At 43.4% G+C, this 18,260-nt stretch overlaps 1 protein-coding gene across 3 annotated transcripts in view; it reads right to left on the minus strand.

Annotated features, from left to right (window-relative positions):
- Positions 1–6,076: 6,076 nt before the first annotated feature.
- c2h9orf85 (chromosome 2 C9orf85 homolog) overlaps positions 6,077–18,260 on the minus strand; it is a 31,006-nt gene continuing 18,822 nt past the window's right edge. Inside the window, exons 3-5 of one of the 3 annotated variants that reach the window (XM_043716474.1) lie at positions 16,409–16,522; positions 7,203–7,351; positions 6,077–6,481 (exon numbers count right to left, since the gene is read on the minus strand). In XM_043716474.1, the coding sequence (XP_043572409.1) occupies positions 6,402–6,481; positions 7,203–7,351; positions 16,409–16,522 (343 nt within the window). In that variant the 3' untranslated portion in view covers positions 6,077–6,401. Of the gene's footprint in view, positions 6,482–6,608; positions 7,352–16,408; positions 16,523–18,260 lie in introns of those variants that run through there. The other 2 variants (XM_043716463.1, XM_043716494.1) reach the window with 2 other exon arrangements.

Below are 18,260 nucleotides of genomic sequence, written 5' to 3' on the forward strand. Positions count from 1 at the left end.
TAAGCTGACTCGCATATGCATGGTGGTTTACAATGGAACAATATTCTAGAAAATCTTAATGCATTGCGGTGTTGGAAGCAACAAACAATTATATTTTTAAAAATAATCCTTAGAAGAGTATAAAGCAGCAGGAGTATACTTAAGAGAGAAATCAGGAGAGCAAAAAGGGGACATGAGATAGCTTTGGCAAATTGAGTTAAGGAGAATCCAAAGGATTTTTCCAAATACATTAAGGACAAAAGGGTAACTAGGGAGATCAGCAAGGTGGCCTTCGTTTGGAGCCGCAAGAGATGGGGCAGATACTAAAAGAGTATTTTGCATCGGTATTTACTGTGGAATATATAGAATGTAGGCAAATAGATGGTGACATCTTGAAAAATGTCCATATTAACAGAGGAGGAAGAGCTGGACGTCTTGAAACGCATAAAGGTGGATAAATCCCCAGGACCTGATCAGGTGTACCTTAGAACTCAATAGGAAGCTAGAGAAGTGATTGCTGGGCCCCTTGCTGAGATATTTGTATCATCAAAGTCACAGGTGAGGTGCCGGAAGACTGGAGGTTGGCTGACGTGATGCCATTGTTTAAGAAAGGGAACTATAGACCAGTGAAATTGACATCAGTGGAGGGTAAGTTATTGGAGGGAATCCTGAGGGACAGGATTTACAGATAGTCAACATGGCTTTGTGTGTGGGAAATCATGTCTCACTAACTTGATTGAGTGTTTTGAAGAAGTAACAAAGAGGATTGACGAGGGCAGATTGGTGGACGTGAACTATATGGATTTCAGTAAGGCGTTCAACAGGGTTCGTCATGGTAGATTGGTTAGCAAGGTTAGATCACATGGAATATAGGGAGAACTAACCATTTGGATAGAGAACAGGCTCAAAGGTAGAAGACAGAGGGTGGTGGTGGATGGTTGCTTTTCAGACTGGAGGCCTGTGAACAGTAGTGTGCCACAAGGATCGGTGTGGGTCCATTGCTTTTATTCATTTATATAAATGTCTTGGATGTGAACATAGGTGGTATAGTTAGCAAGTTTGCAGATGGCATCAAAATTGGAGGTGTAGTGGACAGCGAAGAAGTTACCTCAGATTACAATGGGACCTTGATCAGATGCATTTAGATGGGTATATGATTAGGAAGGGTTTGGAGGGATATGGGCCGGATGCTGGCAGGTGGGACGGGATTGGGGTTGGGATATCTGGTCGGCATGGATTGGTTGGACCGAAGGGTCTGTTTCCATGCTGTACATCTCTATGACTATAATTCATCAATCGCGAATTCACGTTATCGAAACCCATGTTATAGCAGAACAACCTGTATCAGCTTTGCTGATGTCTCTAGTTGGAGCAATAGAGTGACGTAGGAACAAAACCCAAGGCAGCTTTGTAGTTTGGCTATATTTTTAATTCTCCAGTTGTGATACATTGAAGCATTTTATGGTGACCCTAAGCCAGGCTGAGCAGCACAGCACAAAGCTCTGACAGATGGTTTTAAAAAGAAAACACAAACCCACTCAGTCTGCAGTGAGGTCACCTCTGTCACCAGCACTACTCTGTGATTATAGAACACTCTGATGAGGATGGCTACATGTGTAGGAAAGGTTCAGAGGGATCTGGGCCAAATGTTTGTTTCCATGCTGTACGTCTCTATGAGTCTATGAGATGGGCCAATGGGTCGAGGAGTGGTAGATGGAGTTTAATTTAGATAAATGTGAGGTGCTACATTTTGGAAAGGCAAATCAGGGTAGGATCTGCACACTTAATGGCAAGGTCATGGGGAGTGTTGCTGAACAAAGAGACCTTGGAGTGCAGGTTTATAGTTCCTTGAACGTAGAGTCTCAGGTAGATAGGATAGTGAAGACGACGTTTGGTATGCTTTTTTTATTGGTTAGAACATCGAGTGTACAAGTTGGGAGGCCATATTGCAGCTGTACAGGACTCTGGTTAGGCCACTTTTGGAATATTATATGCTATTCTCTTCTCTTCTGAAACTTGCAAGGGTTCAGAAAAGATTTAGAAAGATATTGCCAGGGTTGGAGAATGTGTGCTACAGGGAGAGGTTGAACAGGCTGAGGCTGTTTTCCCTTGAGCGTTGGAGCTGAGGGGTGTCCTTATAGTGGTTTATAAAATCATGAAGGGCATGGATAGGGTAGATAGACAAGGTATTTTCCCTGTACTGGGGAGTCCAAAACTAGAAGGCATAGGTTTCGGATGAGCGGGGAAAGATTTAAAAAGGGATCTAAGAGGCAATCTTTTCATGCGGAGAGTGATGCATGTACGGGATGAGCTGCCAGAGGAAGTAGAGGAGGCAGGTACAATTACAACATTTAAAAGGCTTCTGGATGGGTATATGAATAGCAAGAGTTTAGATGGATACGGGCCAAGTGCAAGCAAATGGTACCAGATTAATTTAGGATATCTGGTCGGCATGGACGAGTTGGACTGAAGTGCCTGTTTCCATGCTGTACATCTCTATGACTCTAAACTTATTCAGTATTGGGGTTTGTAACAATCCTGGTCAAATAATAAGACAAGCTGTAAAGAAAAATGAAATGAAGCACCTCCAGAGATAGGCTGCATTTTCTTCCTTGATGGACTTAGTTCAGTTAGTATTCCTCAGCTCCCACTAAAACCATTTCCCTCAGCCACTGAAAGCTTTAGAATATGAAGCAACAGGGAGATTCACTATCCCTCTAAAAATGAGCCAGCTGATGATGATGAACAGTGAATATGTATTAACAAATGGGAAAACATGTTTACAATGAAGTTTCACTCATGCCATCATGTGTCCAGAGAAGGTTTGCTTCATTCCTTCTCTTCCAGTATATCTCAGTCCTGGGTTCTGTAGTAGGGGTAGGGAGTCTGACCTACAGTGCAGTCTGTTGGTCTTGGAGTTTAGATTGGTTGACCCATGGAACATGAGTGTCTCAAAGTCCAAATGTGCTGTGAGTGTCCTGGCCAGAGAGCAGTTCACCTTAATCAACTTAAACTCCTCCATGCAATTGGAGGGGGCGGGGAATGTGGCAGGCAACGTAGAAGTGTAAGGTTTGGCCACCTCTCGATAGTGTCCTGAGAGGAGATCTCTAGAGGGCCTCAAAGTGTTTCTTTCTCCGTTTGCCGGCTGACTAGGAAGGGGAATCTGAGTGAGGCCAATGCCCCCTGTCACCTAGCAAAAATGGCTGGAACAATGGAGTGAAGGCCTGTGTGAGTATCCATCAAACTCTGAGACTGCTGGACCTGGCAGCTGTCAATCTGTTCATGGAGGCAGCCAGACACTCATATGCCAGATGTCGCAGGGTCCCAACAGCTTTGGTGCAGTCGTGCAACCTTTGTGTCAGTCTCTCCAGTACCTCCATGAGGTCCTCTCCTGCTTGGGACTGCACAAATACCTGTTCTCCACCAGTCCTCCAAGGGCCAGCAACTTCAGATGCCGTTTCTCTCAACCAGCTGTTGTGATATGGCAGTGATATACTCAAGTAGATGTTCCCAACTCTAGACAAAATACTCACCAAGGTGTCAGTATCTGAGCTGGTGGAGGGTATAGATGGCAGCCTTGATGGTTCATCCTCTGAGCCATCCATTTGTTCTTTCGCATAGGTGAGGAAGGGACTCACCTTAACCTCCTTCCACCTATCGCATTCCCAACGCCCCTCCCCCAAGTCCCTCCTCCCTTTTATCTTAGCCTGCTTGGCACACCTTCCTCATTCCTGAAGAAGGACTTATGCGTGAAATGTCGATTTTCCTGCTCCTTGGATGCTGCCTGACCTGCTGCGCTTTTCCAGCAACACATTTTTCAGCACGTGATAATAAGTCCACTTTCCTTTTTCCTCCTTGCAATTTTCCTTGGGAATAATTGAAATGTCCCATCATTTTTAATTGATATATTTTACACATTTTCCTTTTTTCTTCCACTTCCAAAGGGTGACCTATGGTGCAAATCAATTAGGATTAGAGAGAAATACAATCATATAGCACAGAAACAAGCCCTTTAGCTCACCATGTCTGTGCCTCCCAATGAAACACGATGCTACACTAATGCCATTTGCCTTCACTTGATTCATCGCCTTCTATGCCCCAGCATTTTATATACTCATCCAGACACTTCTTAAATGTTGCAAGAGTACCTGCCTCTTCCATCCTCTCAGGCAGCACATTCCAATATATGTATCATCCACTGGGTGAAAAAGGTTTTCTTAGAAATCCTCTGAACTACTTGCTGCTCACCTTGAATTTATACTCTCTGATCTTAGACAGGTGTACCATGGGGAAGAGATTCTCACAATTTCCTCTGTCTGTGCCTCTCATAACTTTGTACACCTCAGATTCCCCCCACCCCCAGCCTCCTCTACTTTAGGGAAAACAAACCCACCTGATCAGCCTCTCCTTATTACCAAGACTTTCCATCCCAGGCAATGTCCTAGCGAATCTCCTCTGCACACACTCCAATACAATCATGTCCTGATTGATGCCATTTATCCTTTAGCTAGAACTATAGAAGAGTCAGTTACAACATTAGTGTTAAATATGTTCACTACTGTCATTTATGTTATTTCTAATCATTCTACCTGCCCCACCCCTATCAAATGCTGTACTCACTAATTTTTTGTTTAGAATCCCTCCAGTGTAGAAACAGGCCATTTGGCCCAACAAGCACATGCCAACGCTCCAAAGAATACACCACTTACGCTCAACCCCCTTCCCAATCCCTGCTAATCCACCTAAACTACACATCCCGGGACACTATGGGCAATTTAGCATGGCCAAGCCACCTCACCTGCACATCTTTGGACTGAGGTAGGAAACTAGAGCATCCAGAGGAAACCCATGCAAACATGGAGAGAACACACAAACTCCATATCGACATACACCCAAGATTGGAATCGAACCTGGGTCTCTGGCACTGTGAGGCAGCAGCGCTAACCACTGTGCCATCCAGCGTGCCTTTATAGATAGAGTCACAGATATCCCCATGTAGAACTTGGCAACATAAAATCTTGAAGCTGCTCTGTCAGTTAATACAATCATGGCTAATCCTCAACATTAACTCCACTTTCATCCTGATCCCCACCTCTTGGCTCCCTCAATCTCCAACAAAATGGGAAAGTCTGTCGTAAGGAAAGCATGCAGTCGGAGATTTACCCAACAACTTTGACTGGGGTTTGCAGGTGCCAAGGAGGGACGTGGGGAAAGAAACGGTCAGGCTGGCTCGCTAGCTTGACGCCAAATAAACACATGTTTTGATCGGGGTGGGGATGTTGCAGTGCTGACTACCTCCCAAGAGGGATGTGATGAGATTAGGAGGTAGCGTGTCCATGCTGAATGGCCAATCAGCTCACAGGAGGAGAATATACAGGAGGACTCAGCATGTATTTGGTGGGACAGGTATAGGGCTAGAACGATCATTGCAACAGTCACTTTTTGAACTGCCTCTCACAATACTTATGAAACCCATTAGCTTGGTCCTCATCCCCTCTCTTACTTAGAAATTTGATGAAATATCATTTTAAAAAATGAAGAAGCAAAATCGACACCAACTTGTGATTACCAGTTCCTTAACAACAGATCCCAGCACCTTCTCAATAATTTACATCACCTCCTTGTTTTCTCTCTCCCTCCTTTATCGAATTTGCTCAATTCTGATCAGCTGTGACTGTTCTAGAATCTAGGGAAGTTTTATGAAAAAAATCATAAAAATGTATCCACCATCTCTGCCATTAATACCTTTAGAACTCCCCAGGGTGACTCTGTTTCTCTCTGGGTGCTGGGTGACTATGAGTGGAGTGATTGCGAGTGTGAAATAGGCGAGTGTACATTTCACGGGTGACTGTGTTCACATGAATCAGGTGACAGAGGGAGAGCTAGGCAACTGAAATGGGAGACTGGATGACTGTCGGATTGCCCAAGCTAACCCAATCTATATTTCACAAAGGAAATTATTTTTGATCTTCTGAGAAAAAAAATCTAAATAGACTGCCAATTCTTCACAAAGAAATTCCATAATCATCTGTTGATGATTTCACTGAGCTTTTGTGGGAAGCCACAAACCAACATTAATATGAATACAGCTAATTTAATATGGAAAATAAGCTGCCACATTTCCAGAAAGTCTGATTCCAAACAGGGCTTTAAGTACAAAGCTGAGGCTTGATTTCAATTCAACGTTTAGCTGTGATGAATAATCATTAATCTGAAACATTATCGTGTTTTTCTCTTTCTTGACAAACACTAGCTACCCCTGAGTATTTCCTGTTTTTAGTCAGATTTCTAGCAGGTGCTGAACTTCACAACATCTTCAGAGCTTTAATTCACCATTTCTTTTTGACAAGGAAGCCTGGCTTTGAATTCCTCTCTCTCCCAACAGGATTTCTGCTCATCTCTCCAGTTCGAATGAAAGGCTATCAGGCCATTTCCCTTTTCACAAATCTTCCCTGACCTGTTGAGTGTTTCCAGCATTTCCTGTTTAGATACTCTGGACCAACTAAAGCAGAAGAAGAAAACAGAGACAAAATACAGTGTGATTAAAAAAAGGAAAGATAACAGTATGATTTCTTATAGTTTAACTCACTCAAGTAGAACGTTGGAATCCAATATTTCACTTTATTTGAAAGATGATCCAAATAAAACAATCATTGTTTGGTAGTACAGAATTGGAGTAGTTCAGAAATGTTCATCTTGCAGTCATCAGAAGAGATGCAACAATGGCAAATTTCAAAAGGGAGCAACAATTTATGCTGCATGAGCAAAATATGCGGATTGGTCAAGTTGCTGGCCATAAACTGAAAACTAAGTAAGGTGCCAATGAATTCAATGTACATTCCTTCAAAACTGCAACAGCATAACACATCAAACACAACGTGCATCCATCTACAGTTTGCCCTTACAATCCCAATCTCCAGCATATTAGTTTAATATTTACCAGATTCACATGCCCGAGCACTTGGTTTCATGCTACACAAACAAAAACACAACAGGATACATAAGTCATGTATATTCCTGGAAGATTGTAATTTAAGATTATAATGTTATGATCGAGATCTCTCATGCATCCAGAGTCAACATAGAAATATTGAGCATGCCATGTGCCTCAGTTCCTTTAGTCTTTGATGAGTTGTTTTTATGCAATGCTGCATTCATATGTGGAGTGGGCAGAGGAGTTAAAGAGGATTGAATGAAATTAACGTCGTCTTTTACATCATTACCCGCATCACTATCAAAATCAGAGTCAGCAATACTGTTGTCATCATCATCATCATCACCACCACCCACTTTTCCGCTGTTTAGTCTGCTTCTTGTTCTTAGATTAATTTCAACGTTGCTGTCTTCTCGTTGGTTTTCCTCAGAAGCCAATCTGGAGATTGTGGAGAAAAGAAAATTAGACCCACCTCCTCATCCAAAGCGTAAAAAGAAAATCTACATAGTGCTTTCATATCTTCAGTAGGTTCACAAAGGGTTTCACTACCAACAAACTGTGGTCACTGCTGTAGGAAAACTGGCAGCTAATTGCACATAGCAAGCTCCCATAAATAGCTACCTGATAATCACAAAGTCATTGGAAGTTGGTCAGAGAATAAATATAAGCCAAAACAGCAGGGAGAACAGCCTTGATCTTCTTTAAAGTAGCGACCATTTAAGTCTACTGCAGCGATGGGTGTGGCAAGGCTTGTGTATATAGAACAGTACAGGCCCTTCGGCCCATGATATTGTGCCAACCTTTTATCTTACTCTAAGGTCAAACTAACCGACATACCCTTCATTTTACTATCATCCATGCACCTATCCAAAACCCGCTTATATGTCCCTAATGTATCTGACTCTACTACCACCGCTGGCAGTGATTTCCAGACACCCACCACATACTGTGTAAAGAACATACCTCTGACAGCCCCCCCAAACTAACCTCCAATTACCTTTAAATCATGCCCCCTTGTGATCGCCATTTCTGCCCTGGGAAAAAGTCTCTGACTATTCACTCTATCTGCCTCTGTCATCATCCTGTACACGTCTATCAAGTCACCTCTCATCCTTCTTCGCTCCAATGAGAAAAGCTTGAGCTCCCTCAACCTTTCTTCATAAGACATGACGTCCAGTCCAGGCAGCATCCTGATAAATCTCCTCTGTACCCTCTCAAAGCTTCCACACCCTTCCTATAATGAGGTGACTAGAACTGAACACAATATTCCAATCAGGGCTTTAGAGAATTGCAGCATAACTCACGGCTCTTAAACTCAATCCCCCTGCTAATGAAAGCCAACACACCATACACCTTAACAACCCTATCAACTTGGGTGGCACCTTTGAGGGATCTATGGATGTGGACCCCAAGATCCCCCTGTTCCTCCACACTGCCAAAAATCCTGCCTTTAACCCTGTAATCTGCATACAAGTTTAATCTTCCAAAATGAATCACTTCACATCTTTCCAGATTGAACTCCACCTGCCACTTATCAGCCCATCTCTGCATCCTGTCAATGTCCCACTGCAACCTACAACAACCTCCACACTATTCACAACTCCACCAACCTTCATGTCATCAGCAAACTTACTAACCAATCCTTCCATTTCCACATCCATGTCATTTATAAATATCACAAAGAGCAGAGGACCCAGAACAGATCCCTGTGGAACACCACTGGTTAGCAAGCTCCAGGCTGAATACTTTCCATCTATTACCATCATTTGTCTTCTATGGTCAGCCAATTCTGTATCCAGACAGCCAAACTTCCCTGCATCCCATGCCTCCTTACTTTCTGAATATGGCGATCATGAGGAACCTTATCAAAAGCCTTTCAAAACTCCGTGCACACCATATCCCTTGCTCTATCTTCATCAATATGCTTTGTCACGTCCTCAAAGAATTCAATAAGGTTTGTGAGGCATGACTTGCCCTCCAAAAGCCATGCTTTCTATAATTAAACTATGGTTTTCCAAGTAATCATAAATGCTGTCTCTCAGAATCCACTCCAATAATTTGCCTACCATAGACATAAGACTGACTGTCCTGTAATTCCCAGGGTTATCCCTATTCCCTTTCTTGAAAAAGGGAATAACATTTGCCATCCTCCAATCACCTGGCACTACTCCAGTAGACAGTGAGGATGAAAAAAAAAACCAAACGCACAGCAATCTCTTCCCTCACTTCCTGTAGTAACCTTTGGCATATCCCCTCTGGCCCAGGGGACTTAGCAAACCTTATATTTTTCAAAATTTTCAGCACATCCTCCTTTTTAATATCAACCTGTTTGAGCATATCAGCCTGTTTCACGATGTCCTCATAAAGGTTAATGTCCCTCTCAGTAGTGAATACTTTTTGAAACAAAGTATTAATTTAGAACTTCCCCAACCTCCTTTACTGCAGGCACAAGTTCCCTCCACTTTTTCTGATCAGCCCTACCCTCACTCTGGCTATCCTCTAGTTCCTCACATAAGTGTAGAATGTCTTAGGGTTTTCCTTAATCCTACCCGCTAATGCTTGTTTATGTCCCCTTTTACCTCTCCTAAGTCCATTCTTCAGTTCCTTCTTGGCTACCTTGTAACCCTCTACAGCCCTATCAGTTCCCTGCCTCCTCAACCTTAAGTAAGCTTCCTTCTTCTTCTTGACTAGATGTTCCACATTCCTTGTCACCCAAGGTTCCTTCACCCTACCATCCCTTCTTTGCCTCAGTGGGACAAACCTGTCCAGCACTATTAGCAAGTACTCCCTAAACAACCTTCATTTCTGTCGTGCATTTCCCTGAGAACATCTGTACCCAAATAAATACTTTCCCATACTAGCTGCACCTATCCCTCTCCATGACTATTGGAAAGGTCAGGGTGTTGTGATCACTATCACGGAAATACTCTCCCACGAGAGATCTGACACCTGGCCTGGTTCGTTCCCAAGCACCAATCCAATATGGCCTCCCCACATATAGAGTCAGGAATCCTTCCTGGACACACCTGACAAAAACTGCTCCATTCAAATTATTTGAACTAAGGAGGTTCCAATCAATACGAGGGAAGTTAAAGTCACCGACGACAACAACCCTGTTACTTCTGCACCTTTCCAAAATCTGTGTCCCAATCTGCTCCTCTGCCATTCTGTTCCTATTGGGGGGTTTGTAGAAAACTCCCAGTAAAGTGACTGCTCCTTTCCTGTTTCTGACCTCCACCCACACTGATTCTGAAGACAAACCCTCTACACTACTTCCCTTTCTGCAGCTGTGATACTATCGCTGATCAGCAATGCCACTCCCCCACCTCTTTTACCTCCCTTCCTTTTCCTATTGAAACATCTACACCTTGGAACATCCAACAACCATTCCTGACCCTGTAATGGCCACATCATAGTTCAAAGTACTGAGCCATGCTCAATGCCTCTTATTGCTGATACATCTTGTGTTAAAATAGACACACCTCGATCCATCATACTGACTGCACCTTTGCCCTATCAACTGTCTATCCCTCCTCACAGACTCTCTGCATACTGTATCTGGCTGTTCATTAGCTACTCCATCCTCAGATCTGTAGCTCCGCTTCCCACACGCCTGCCAATCCAGTTTAAACCCTCCCAAAGAGATCTCATAAACCTCCCGCCCAGGATACTGGTGTGCCTGCAGGTCAGATGCAACCCATCCTTCTGGCACAGGTCCCACCTTCCCCAGAAGATATCCCAATGATCCACAAATCTGGAGCCCTCCCTCCTACACCAGCCCTGCAGCCACGTGTTTTACTGCACGAGCTCTCTGCTCCTAGCCTCACTAGCCCATAACACCAGTCGCAATCCTGAAATTACTGCCCTGCTCATCCTGCCTTTTAGAATCCAACATAACTTCCAATATTCTCTTTTCAGGTCCTCATCCCTATTCCTAGCCATGTCATTGGTACCGATGCGGACCATGATTTCTGGCTGCTCTCTCTGCCCCTTAGGAATCCGAGAGACTCAATCCGAGACATCCCTCACCTTGGAACCCAGGAGGCAACATACCATTCGGCAGTCTCGTTTGCAACCACAGAAACTCCTGTCTGTTCCTCTCACCATTGAATTCCCTATCAGAATCGCTCTCCTATTCACCCTCCTCCCTTCTGAACCACAGAGTCAGGCTCAGTGCCAGAGACTGGCTGCTGAGTCTTTCTCCTGGTAGGTCATCCCCCTCAACAGTATCCAAAATGGTATATTTATTATTGAGGGGAACAGCCACAGAGGGTCCCTGCACTGTGTGCCCATTCCCTTTCTCTCTCTTGATCATCACCCAGCTCCCTATAACCTGCAACCTAGGTGTGATGGCCTCTCTATAATTCCTCTCTATCACCCCCTCAGCCTCCTGAATGATCCAACGTTCATCCAGCTTTAGCTCCCTAACGCAGGTAAAACAACATTAGCCACCAATGTGGTACTACGTTCCACTGAACAGATCAGTTCCATTGAATGAGATTGCACAGTTGCTAAGGATGCTTTCCGTTCAGATAAATAGACAATTGAGTTATAGAAGATAGTGTAGAACGTGGCTTCAGTACAAGGATTAGAGTCTGCAAGTGTCAAAACAAAACATTCAGCATTTTTTTTAAACTTAGGTGATTAACAATGCCTGTAGCCTGCAGTTGAAATAGTCCTTATTGGTGGAACCTGCACAATGTGGTTGGGAACTTTCCCTGATAAACCCAAGTAAATTAACTTAGTAAGGAAGTTAAATACGCCCCTAATTGGCAGGAAATTGAATTCTTCAATTTGCAGTAACAAAGGGAGAATTTTAACCGAACTCCCCAGTGGGGATTGTGTAGAATACTGGCTCTACACCAGCCTGATAGTGATTGCCCCAAACCTGATCAGCAAGGCTGGCTTTGTGTGGAGCCGCAGGAGATGGGGCAGATACTAAACGAGTATTTTGCATCAGTATTTAATGTGGAAAAGGACATGGAAGATATAGAATGAAGGGAAATAGATGGTGTCATCTTGAAAAATTCCATATTACAGAGGATGAAGGGCTGGATGTCTTGGAAGGCATAAAATGGATACATCCCCAGGACCTGACCCCAGGGAGATGTACCCTCGAAGTCTGCGGGAAGCTAGGGAAGTGATTGCTGGGCCTCTTACTGAGACATTTGTATCATCGATATTACAGGTGAGGTGCTGGAAGACTGGAGGTTGGCTAACGTGGTGCCACTGTTCAAGAAGGGTGGTAAGGACAAGCCAGAGAACTATATATGCGTGAGCCTAACGTTGGTGGTGCGCATGTTGTTGGAGGGAATCCTGAGGGGCAGGATGTACATGTATTTGGAAAGGCAAGGACTGATTAGGGATAGTCAACATGGCTTTATGCGTGGGAAATCATGCCTCACAAACTTGATTGAGTTTTTTGAAGAAGTAACAAAGAGGATTGATGAGGGCAGTGGTAGATGTGATCTATGTGGACTTCAGTAAGGCATTTGCCAAGGTTCCCCATGAGAGACTGGTGAGCAAGGTCAGATGTCATGGAATACAGGGAAAACTCACAATTTGGATACAGAACTGGCTCAAAGATAGAGGGCAGAGGATGGTGATGGAGGCTTGTTTTTCAGACTGGAGGCCTGTGACCAGTGGACTGCCAGAAGGATTGGTGCTGGGTCCACTACTTTTCATTATTTTTGTTTTAGATTCCCTACAGTATGAAAACAGGCCCTTCGGCCCAAAAATCTACAGCGATTCTCTGAAGAGTAACCCACCCGGACCCATTTTCCCTCTGACTAATGCACCTAACACTGTGGGTAATTTAGCATGGCCAATTCGCCTAACCTGTACATCTTTGGATTGTGGGAGGAAACCGGAGCATGGGGAGAATGCGCAAACTCCACACAGACAATCATTTACATAAATGATTCAACCTTGAAAGGCATAAAAGTGGATACATCCCCAAGACCTGATCAGGTGTACCCTCGAAGTCTGTGGGAAGCTAGGGAAGTGATTGCGGGGCCTCTTACTGAGATAGTTACAGGTGAGGTGCCGGAAGACTGGAAGTTGGCTAACGTGGTGCCACTGTTCAAGAAAGCCGGTAAGGACAAGCAAGGAAACATTTATGTAAATAATTTGGATGTGAGCATAAGAGGTAGTGTTAATAAGTTTGCAGATGACACCAAAATTGGAGTTGTAGTGGACAGCAAAGAAGGTTACCTCAGATTACAATGGGATCTTGACCAGATGGGCCAATGGGCTGAGAAGTGGGCAGATGGAATTTAATTTTGATAAATGTGAGGTACTGCATTTTGGGAAAGCAAATCTTAGCAGGACTTATACACTTAATGGTATGGTCCTAGGGAGTGTTGCTGAATAAAGAGATCTTGGAGTGCAGGTTCATAGCTCCTTCAAAGTGAAGTCACAGGTAGATAGGATAGTGAAGAAGGTGTTTGGTGTGCTTTCCTTTACTGGTCAGAGTATTGAGTACAGGAGTTGGGAGGTCATGTTGTGGCTGTACAGGACATTGGTTAGGCCACTGCTGGAATAGTGCATGCAATTCTGGTCTCCTTCCAAGCGGAAAGATGTTGTGAAACTTGAAAGGGTTCAGAAAAGATTTACAAGGATGTTGCCAGGGCTGGAGGATTTGAGCTAAAGGGAGAGGTTGAATAGGCTGGGGCTGTTTTCCCTGGAGCATCAAAGGCTGAGGGGTGACCTTATAGAGGTTCATAAAATCATGAGGGGTATGGATAGAATAAATAGACAAAGTCATTTCCCTGGGGTGGGGGAGCCCAGAACTAGAGGGCATAGGTTTAGGGTGAGAGGGGAAAGATATAAAAGAGACCTAAGAGGCAACTTTTTCACTCAGAGGGTGGTGCGTGTATGGAATGAGCTGGCAGAGGAAGTGGGGTGGAGGCTAGTACAATTGCAACATTTAAAAGGCATCTTGATGGGTATATGAATAGGAAGGGTTTGGAGGGATATGGGCCAGGTGCTGACAGGAGGGACTAGAATGGGGTTGGGATATCTGGTCGACATGGATGAGTTGGACTGAAGGGTCTGTTTCCATGCTGTACATCTCAATGACTCTATAATGGTGAATACATCAGGGTAATATGTTGCACCGAATTCAGTCACTGGTCTGGCAGGATGGTGAATAGTTAGATGTGTTCACCAAGCCATCTCAATCTGTTGTTGCAGAGAAGATCAGCTACAAGCTTGCACGTGTCATTAAACAGTCAGTCAATCTATAAAGCTGTCTTAAGATGACTTCTGCTCTGTCTCAAAAATGTGGGATAATATTAACACGTGAACTTTGAATGAATGAGACATAGAACACAATTCGGCACCTTATAAACCTCACGGTATCGACAAGAAAATGCCTACATGTTTTGGTATTTGGATGAGACGCTGTTCAATACTTTGGTCCAATGAGTACAGCTGCAGCCTCCTCCATCACTGTTTGAACAAGTTGCTCCTCAGTTTCTTCCTGCGCTTCACTTCCACAGTTCATGCAATGGTAGGGACTGGACAAGTGAGCAGATTCATCTCTCTGCTCCTGGGCCCACTGACCACCTATAGGTTCAACTTGGACTTAATCCTTGGCAAACGGGTAAGAAGGAAAGAAAGGGCCTTCACTCTGGCTATATCTGTGTGCCCCTTGAGGGACAGTCTGCAGTCTGGGTCCTTCTACAAGTGGAACTGGATTGTGCAGTCAATATTAGCAGTGACAGCTAATTGACTTGAAATGGTTAACTCACTCAAAACCCATTCATTTAAAAAAAAAAGTTAAAATCAGTTCCATTAAATCTGCTTCTCTCTCCAATGATGTCGCCAGACTTGGGAAGCATTCCAGGCATTTCCTGTTTTTATTACAGATAATAATTATTTTAAAGCAAATGTACTAACTTGATGTTATGTTCTTTATCAGTTGTATGTTTGCTTATATAAAAAAAAGAGGGGGGGATAGTTTCTGACTTCTTGTTGATGACCATGGATTATGTTAACAAATACAATCCCACCAGTTTTTGCAATGGATTTACCTTGGACCCAAAATTACATGACCAGCTTTTATTTGAAAGAATTGTCATATTTTTGAAGATAAAATTGTTTGTTGCTTCCAATTCTGAAATGCATCAAGATTTTCTGAAATATTGTTCCATTATGAACCACCATGCATATGCGAGTCAGCTTAATGTTGACAAAGGCAGATGCTACTGAGGATGCACATCCTGCTCATTGCTGAGAGAATATCACTAATCTATTGGTTAACAGACTCATAGCATATACTATGGTCCAGAAACACATCATATCAATGAAGATCTTGTATTAAATGCTTCTGTTCACCACTGCCCCAGCTGTAGCAGCAGCTGTCTGTCACAAATATGGCACTGACAATATAAACACACTGCTTGTACACACTGGGATCTTGGCTGATCGACATTTCTCTTCCTTTTGAGCAGCCACTTTCTACTCAGCCACGGACTGAATCTGTGTGTGGAAGCGTGAGAAGTAGCTGAGGCCAGTGCTTTCCAAAGAAGGGTCACTGGATTCAAAACGATATTCTCTCCACAGATGCTGCCAGACTTGCTGAACTTCTCCAGCAGTTCGTTTTCACTTGGGTCAGCACAGCGGATTGGGCTCTTGCTTTAAACAACTAAAAGGGTGGAGCATTCTACACACTGCAGTGATGGAGCAGCCTGTGCACAGACCAATCCTGAAGCCTGTCACAGCAAATTGTGGTCTCATCTGCACATGCCTTGGTGGCCCATTTTGGCATTCAAAGTAGAAAAGATTGATAAGAAAGGTTCCTGGGATGAAAGACTTAACTTATTCAAGAAACTGGTGTTCTTCCCCTTAAAAGAAAGATTGAGAGATGTTTCAAAAGAGGTCTTCAAAGCCATGAGAATACATAGGGAGCAAATGCTCCTATTTGCAGAAGCAGTAAGAACCATTGGACACCTATTGAAAGTGAATGGTAAAAGAACCAGAGACAGTGAGAGCAAGTCTTTTTTTAAAGAAAATGCCACAATTACTTAGGATCTGAAACGTACTGACTGACAGTGCGGTGGTTCAGTTCAAGTTTTCAATAAAACGGGAATTGCACAATTATCTGAAGAAATAGTTTGCAGGGCCACAGGGAACATGCACTGGTATGGGACTAACTGGGTTTCTCTCACAGCAGTCATATGCACAAAGTCAGTCACGCCTATCCTCTGTGGTGTTAACATTCAATGAGTCTATGTAGCTTAAACAACATTACATTGCTGGCTGTACAGTAGGAGAACTTGGTTGGCAAGGGCAATGAGGGATGGACAACAAGCACGACCTTGCCTGCACTGTCCATGTTACTGGAAAACAAAATAAAAACTAGGAGAATAAAAGTTCCAAATTTTGTACCATAGGATTTCATTGGCTTTTGAAAATTATCTTTCCTGTTGGGATCTGGAAGATTCCATTATTTCCTCACCAATTATAAAGTGTTGCAAAAAAAATACATACGGATACACAATCTCTTCTTTCTTCCCACATTTGGCGCAGAGTTCCAATTTGAAAGCACAGGGTTTACACATAATGTGGTAAGAGTCCTTCACTGTTTTCTGAAGGCATTTAACACTAAACAGAAATAAAAAAGGAAATAAGAAAATTTGTATAAGCTGCACACTGCTGATATTTTAACAGAACAACAGACATCTATTATGTACAACAGTAATTTAAAGGTTGAGTTCTTATATTTTGCATTTCTATTCAGAATTATTGGAATGTCAGCACAGAGACAAGCCACTCTGCCCCTCAATTCTATGCTGGTTGAAACCAGCTGCTTTCATTCCATTGTACTAGCTCCCCATGAACTTTGTTATTCCCCTACTTCAATGCAATTATCTTAATTACCCTTTGAAAGAGTAAGCATTTGTGATAAGCTTGGTGTCCACACCACTATTTTGCTGATGAGGAAAATAATTCAATATCTATTTACCCCCTTATAACCTGTTCATAATGTCAGAAGACCAAGATAAAATGAACGATTCTAGGTAATCCAAGATCGAAATTACCGCACTTATGGCCAGTGAGCAAGTGTGCGTGTACATGTATGTGTGAGAGCGAGAGAGTGAGTGTGAGAGACCGACCTGCACTGCTGTCTGACACAGCTGTGAATCTGCACAGCTACTGCCTTTGCTGTTTGAGTTCAAGCATTTCTGGACAGATTGCGTCTAAGCAAAATGAACAAACTCTGGAATTCACAGCTGACCTTGGAGGAACATGGATGGGAGAACTCATTGCACAGGAGCAGATAAGTGCATGATTTTTAAGTGTAACCTTGCTGCCTGTTTTGGTTATATGTTTTATTGAGATCTGTCTCTTGATTAAAATTTAAAAATATAAAACATAGGTAGTAAGTTAGCATGGAGCGGTGATTTTTAGAGCTGTAAGACTGTGCTTTTTTCTGGAGACCGTTAAAGTGCAAAGATGGCCTTTAGTAGAATGATGTGCTCTTCCTGTCAGATTTGGGAGATTAGGGAGAATTTCCATGTTACTAATGATTACGTCAGCATTAAATGTGTTTGGTTGCGAATCCTATCATATTGCATGGATTGTTGGAGCAGCAGTTGGGGCAATGAGGAATTTACAGGAGCTGGGGGTGGGGGGGGTGGTTGGATGGATGGCAGTTATAGGAAGGGAGAAAAACCACAGATACAATCAGGTGGGTTACCTCCAGGAAAGGTAGGAGAGGGAGGCAGGTAGTGCAGGGGTCTCCCATGGCTATCTCCATCATAAACAAGTATGCTGTTTTGGAAAACGGAGAGGGTGATGGAAACTCAGGGAAATGTAGCACAAACAGCTCAGTTTCTGGTACTGAGACTAGCTCTAATGTAACCAGAGGTACATTAGGTTCTAAATGATCAGTTGCGATCGGGGATTCTCTCATCAGGGGCTAACAGCAAGAAATCAGAATGGCGTGTTGTGCCCCTGGTGCCAGGATCAAGGATATCTTGGAGAGAGAGCAAAATATTCTCAAAGGGGACTGGAGCCGACAGGAGGCCGTTATATACACAGGAATTAGCAACATAGGAATGAAAAAGGATGAGATTCTGAAGGGAGAATATAAAGTGTTAGGCAGAAATTTAAAAAAGGAAGTCCCTGAGATTTGCTCGAGCTGCTTGAGAGGATTTAAACCAGCAAGTTTGGGGGGTAGGTGGACCCACTGAGGTGGAGAGGAAAGAGATCAGTCTGAAACTGGTACAGTTGGGAAAAGGAACAAGTCAAACAAACAGTCAGGGCAGACAGGAACAAAGCAGAGAACGAGGTAAGTTAAACTGCATTTATTTCAATGCAAGAGGCCTTGTTAGGCCTC

The sequence above is a fragment of the Chiloscyllium plagiosum genome, chromosome 2 (genome assembly GCF_004010195.1).
Source record: "Chiloscyllium plagiosum isolate BGI_BamShark_2017 chromosome 2, ASM401019v2, whole genome shotgun sequence".
Classification (NCBI taxonomy): Eukaryota; Metazoa; Chordata; class Chondrichthyes; order Orectolobiformes; family Hemiscylliidae; genus Chiloscyllium; species Chiloscyllium plagiosum.